We start from the raw sequence: 6,206 nt of genomic DNA, 5'->3' as shown, positions 1-6,206 counted from the left end.
GGCCAGACCCCGAGCTGAAGTATCTGGAGATGAGGGCGGCCGCAGCCCTCGTCTCCCCTAGCAGGTCCCAGCGAAGCGCCTCAAAGCAGAGGACAGCAGAGACCTCGCTGCAGCTCTCAGGAGGCAGTCTGTCAGGTTTATTTATTCCTATGCAACCTAACCCCAGAACACAGGAGCAACTCTGCACAACTCAAAACACTCACAGCTAGCTCCAAACAATAGAAACTGAAACTACAGAAGATGAGCTGGATTGACTTCCGACTGCTGAAGGTTAGACTACGGACAGTGCGGGCCTCGGGTTCAGATCTCGCCGGCCTCCTTCTCCTCTGACCTCCGCGAGGCGCTCTTCCCGTTGGAGCGCTCCAGCCTCCAGTCGGTGGCCCCTCGCTCACTCCGCCCACACTCCCAGGGCTCCTCTCTCGACGCTCGCTCTCGCTCCCGGGAGAACCTGGGAAAGGGGAACCAGAGGCTCAGCAGAGGCTGTGGGCCCCCTTCTGGCTGGCTTCTCAGGACCAACATGGACCCTCAACAGGAAGGGCAAGAAAGGTCACGCTCCATCACACCCCAGGGCTCCAGCAGATAGGCCTGACATCTGCTTATCCCACACACAGGGAATGTCAAGTAGCCATTAAAAAGGGACTTTTGTAAAAAGGAAAAATCAAAATTTTGCGCTGGGTATTAAACCAGGGGCATTTTACCTCTAAAGTGAAGCCCACAGCCTATTTTAGTTTTTATTTTTGAAGCAGGGTCTTGCCATGCTGCTGAGGCTGGCCCTGAATTTGTGATCCTCCTGCCTCTGCCGCCCAAACACTGGGATTACAGGAATGTACAATCATGTGCCTGGCTTGATTTTTTTTTTTTTTTTTTTTTTGGTGGCACTGGGGGTGAAATCCAGGGGCATTCTACCTTCAAGCTAAGATTTTATTCTCTTATTTACTTTTTTTGATACTGGAGATGGAACACAGGGGGGCATTCTACCTCTGAGCTACATTCCCAGCCCTATATTTTATTCTTTTTTTTTTCTTGCGGGTCTTGGGATGGAACCTAGGCATTTGACCTCCGAGCTACACCCCCTGCCCTATTTTTTAGTCTTTATTTTGAAACAGGGTCTAAGTTGTGGAGGGCCTCACTAAGTAGCTGAGGCTGTCTGCGAACCACTATCCTCCTATCTCAGCCTCCCAAATGCTAGGATTCCAAGCGTGTGCCACCATGCCCAGTTTATTCTTTCATTTTGAAACAGGATCTCACTAAGTTGTGGAGGGCCTAAGTTGCTGAGGTTGGCTACAAACCTGTGATCCTCCTGTCTCAGCCTCCCAAGTAATGGGATTACAAGTGTGCAACACCACACCCAGCTTGCAAGAAATTTTAATAAAAACTTTCACTGTAACAAAGAAGAATAAAACAAAAAAAATTGTACCCTGCCCAGCCATTACATATACTACCCAGTGTGTAAAATTACAATTGAAAAAAAGGCCCAAATCTAAAACCACACAGAGGGCAGGCTCCCAGGGCCACGGGGACCTCCCCATTCCCTGAGCCCCATGTACCCTCACCAAGGTGCCAACAGGCACCAGGACACCTGGCCAGCCCGCCCTCCTAGGGGCGGCCAAGGCCCTGCGACAGACCCCAGCAGACCCTGGGAACACAAAGAGAGGGGCTCACTCCTGGTTGCAGCTACTGAAGGAGTCAGGGTAGTTACTTGTATTTCGCACTCCGGTCCCTGGAAGCCCGGCGGTGTCCCCGGCTGTGGCTCCGGGAACGGCTGCGGTGGCGTCGGTGTCTGTCTCGGGACCGGGACCGGGACAACTTCCGCCGCTCTCGGGAGGTAGATCTTGACCTCCTCCGACGCCGATCCCGGGAGCGTGACCTAGAAAAGTCAAAGGCTCTGAGGGCTAAGACCACACAGGAGACAAACACCACAAGGGCCCGTGGGCTTCACTGAGGCTTTCCCCTTCTCCTCCCATAAATGCACAAGTCAGGTTTGAAGTATTGCCATGAGTCCTTTCTTTTAAAACCTGTGGTACTTACTGAGGATTAAACTGAAAGCTATACCCTCCAGCCCTATTTTACTCTGAAATAGGGTCTTGTTATAGGTTGATGAGTCTCACTACTTGTAGAGACTAATCTTGTGATCCTCCTGTCCTAACCTCCCGAGTACTGAAATTACAAGCGTGTGCCCCACACCAGGCTCCAGTAGTTGCTTCGATGCCAGGCCCTTCCTGAGTAGCACCTCCTGGTCGGCTGCAGGCCTCAGCACCCCTGCTCTCCCTAGACTATGCCAAGTCCCAGCCACTTGTGGCACCCACAAGCCACCCTCCCTGCCAGAAAAAGGTGTGGAGTTATAAAATCAAGCCCTAAGATACATGTTGTGGAAGAGGCACTGAATGAGAATATGAGATGTGGAAGCCTACCTCCTGCGATCTCTGGTTCTGGATCCAGACCTGAAAAGGGAAAAAATGATCAACAACTGCCTGGAAGCACCCCTCCCCAACTGAGGGGACGCGCCCTAACTCGAGAGAGGCCGTCTCCCAAAGGCCTGCTACTTTCTGACTGCTGGACTGCTAGTGCGCTGCAGTGGGAGGTGCCGATACTCACAGGAGGTGGTAAGAGAAGGGACCAGCACCCAGGTGTTGGACACAGCTGTGCAAAGAACAAGGCTCATGGGTGGGAACTGGACATGGGTGTGCTAGGGTTAGCTGTGCTGCCCTGAACCCAAAGGAGGGTCCCCAAGTCTTTACAATGAAATGCTGCCACAACAGATGCAGGCTACCTGTGACTCCACAGGTACCAAAGCTCCAAACACAAACTCACTGCCGCTAAGAGTCAAAGGGCTCCTTCTGCTATTCAACCAGCACTCTGAGCTATACCCCTCCCCAGGCCACATCCATCCTCTCCTGGTGGATTCACATTACAGCAATCTAGCACTGTGAGGCAGAGCCCACTCAGCCTCCCAAGGACCAGCCCTGCCTTCCATGCATGCTGAGGCTGCATGCCCCGTCGGTGCATCAGGCTTTGTGGGATGACGGAAGAAGCTGCCCCCCTCTTTTGAGTGTGTGGGGGGACTGAGCCCAGGGTCACTCACTGAGCCACCCCCCCCCCGCCCCTTTCATTTATTTTAAAAGCAGTCTCTGAGTTACTGAGGTGTCTCCCACCTCAGCCTCCCAAGCATGTGCTCTGCTTCTTTTAGTAAGTACTTGCAGGCACTAGGCCAGTCCGACTCGCTCGGCTGAGCTGCACACTGGAGGTCTTCAGTGGCCACCTTGGTACCAAACGCTGCAGCAGGCAGGCAGGAGCGTGTGAGGCTGTCACTGACCTGCGGGCCCATCTGCTCACCTCCTGCTCAGCCGCTCCTCCCGCTCCCTTTCCTCGCGTCTCCTCAAGCGATCCTGATTTCTCTTCTCCTGTTTTTCAGCAACAGTTTTCTAAATAAATGAAAATAAAGGAAGAGCAAGTAAACACTTAGGAAACAGTAACACATTCATTTTTTTCCTTTTGGTACCAGGAATTGAACTCAGGGGCTTTCCCCAGCCCTTTTTGTTTTGAAAAAGGGTTTCGCTAAGTTGTTAGGTGTCTCAAAATTTCTCAGACTGGCCTCAAACCTGTGATCCTACCATCTCAGCCTAGGATTACAGGTGTGCCTTACCACCCCAAGCAAAACATTTATTTTTTTTTTTTATTTTTTTTATTTTTTTGCAGTACTGAGGATTGAACCCAGGGGCATTCTACCTCTGAGCAAGATCCCCAGCCCTATTTTTTTTTATTTCTTTTTTCTTTTTTTTTTTGCGGTACAACGGATGGGACCCAGGGGCATTCTACCTCCGAGCTACACCCTAGTCGTGTGTGTGTGTGTGTGTGTGTATTTTTTTTTTTTTTTTTGCAGTACTAGGGATGGCACCCAGGGGCATTCTACCTCCGAGCAAAATCCCCAGCCCTATTTTTTTCTTTATTTTGAAACAGGGTCTCACTGAATTGCAAAGGATCCTTCTCAGCCTCCCAAATGCTGGGATTACAAGCGTGCACCACTACACCTGGCTTTTATTCTTTATTTTGAAAAAAGGTCTCACTGATTGTGGAGGGGTTAAGTAGCTGAGGCTGTCCATAAACCCGGATCCTCCCATCTCAGCTTCCCAAGTACTGGGATTACAAGCGTGCGCCACACCTAGCAACAAAACCACCTTTTTTTTTTTTCTTCCAGAACTGGAGATGGAACCCAGTACCGCAAAAAAACAACCTTCCTTTACTATTATGCTTTAAATTTGGTGACAACTGAGACAGAAGGATCGCGGTTTGTGGCCAGCCTCATCTAAGTACTTAGTGAGGCCTTTTGCAACTCAGTGTAACCCTGTTTCAAAATAAATAATAAAAAATAGAGCAGGGGATGTAGCTCAGAGGTCTTTTGATACTGAAGACTGGACATAGCAAAGAGCAAGTTTTTTATGGGACTATACTGGAGACCAAATAGTTATTTATATTCTACTGAATACATGTAACATATATCTTTTATACGTATAAACTTGAAAGATTTCAACTTAAAGATGTAACGGGTTCGTGGTTTTTCCTAACTCTGTTGGGAAGACAGAAGCAAACTGCTTTGAAAACAATCCCAGGGCCGGGCGTACTGGCGCACCCTTGTAATCCCAGCATTTGGGAGGCTGAGACAGGAGGATCAAGGTTCGCAGACAGCCTCAGCTACTTAGTAAGGCCCTCTGCAACTCAGTGAGACCCGGTTTCAAAATAAAATAAAAATTAGGACAGGGGGTGTAGCTCAGAGGTCATAGGCCCCCGGGTTCCATCCCCAGACCCACGAGAGAAAAAAAAAAAAAAAAAAAGAAAGAAAAAAAGAAAACAATCCCAGGGCCTCTCTGGCGCCTATCCTAGTCCCACATCACATGTCTGCTGCACCAAGGGCCTCAACTCCTTCCTGGAGACAAAGGCCCCTGATGCTGAAAGAGGTCTTGGTTTTCACGGCACTCTAAGATCTACAGCCAGATACCATAATGTGCCTTTCCCTCCATCACACCTTGGTATGAAAAGTTAACTGCCTACTCTAGAATAAAAGATGACTGAATATATTCAAGCTTTCTTCTTTGCATTCTATATTTAAGACTTAATAGTATTTATTTGCAATCCTGGGTCTTAACCCCGGGAGCACTCTACCACTGAAGTACCTCTGTAGTAGCCCTAGTTTGTGTGTGTGAGATAGACAGATTTTACACACACACACACACACACACACACACACACACACACACACACACACACACAATGGAATCCAGGGGCACAGAGGCATTCTACCTCAGAGCTATACTACCAGCCCTGTTTTTTGTTTTTGTGTTACCAGGAATTGAGCCAGGGGCATTCTACCTCCAAGTTATACCCAAGAGCCACCTCCAAGTTATACCCAAGAGCCTATTTTTTAAATTCGTTATTTTGAAAAAGGGTGTCTTTAATTTGCAGAGGGTCTCACTATGTAGCTGAGGCTTGCCACAAACCTGTGATCCTCCTGTCTCAGCCTCCTAAGTACTGGGATGACAAGCGTGAGCCACCATATCCAGCTTATTAATTTATTTTGTGATACTGGGGTTTGAATCCAGGGCTACGCTACCTTTGAGCTACACTCTTACCCTTATTTTATATTGAAACACAGTCAAAGTTCCATAAGGCCATTCTAAGTTCCTGCCGTTAGCTGTGAATCTGTAATCCTCCTGTCTCGGGCTCCCAAGTACTGGGATTACAAGCATATACCACCATGCCAGCCTTCCCTATTTATTTATTTATTTTTTTTTATTTTTTGGTGGTACTGGGGGTGGAACCCAGAGTCTTTCTACCTCCGGGCTATACTCCCAGACCTTTTTTTACTTGGAAACAGGGTCTCACTAAGTTGCTGAAAGCCTCACTAAGTAGCTGAGGCTGGTTTTGAACCTGTGCGATCCTCCTGTCTCAGCCTCACAAGCGCAGGGATTACAAGCGTGCGCCACCATGCCTGGCCTCCCTATCTATTTTTTGAGAACAGAGTCTTGCTAAGTTATCATACTCTGGACTCAAATATATGATCCTACTGCCTCAGCTTTCTAAGAATTGGGATTACATGTGTGTAAATATGCCTAGCCTATACTTAAAATTTTATGTTTAGAGCCTAATATAAGCCAGGTGTGGTATCACACACTTATAATCCCAGCATTTGGGAGGCTGAGACCAAGGATTAT

At 48.5% G+C, this 6,206-nt stretch overlaps 1 protein-coding gene across 1 annotated transcript in view; it reads right to left on the bottom strand.

Annotated features, from left to right (window-relative positions):
* Nucleotides 1-300: 300 nt before the first annotated feature.
* Nucleotides 301-6,206, bottom strand: part of LUC7L (LUC7 like) — a gene marked incomplete at both ends in the record, with an annotated part of 29,811 nt that continues 23,905 nt past the window's right edge. Inside the window, 4 exons of the mRNA XM_080702157.1 lie at nt 301-448; nt 1,700-1,867; nt 2,412-2,441; nt 3,334-3,422. Coding sequence (XP_080558283.1) covers nt 301-448; nt 1,700-1,867; nt 2,412-2,441; nt 3,334-3,422 — 435 coding nt within the window. The remainder of the gene's footprint in view (nt 449-1,699; nt 1,868-2,411; nt 2,442-3,333; nt 3,423-6,206) is intronic.

Source organism: Muscardinus avellanarius (genome assembly GCF_963383645.1).
Source record: "Muscardinus avellanarius genome assembly, chromosome: 10".
In the NCBI taxonomy this organism is placed as follows: Eukaryota; Metazoa; Chordata; class Mammalia; order Rodentia; family Gliridae; genus Muscardinus; species Muscardinus avellanarius.
This window is presented reverse-complemented; position numbering and strand designations above follow the sequence as displayed.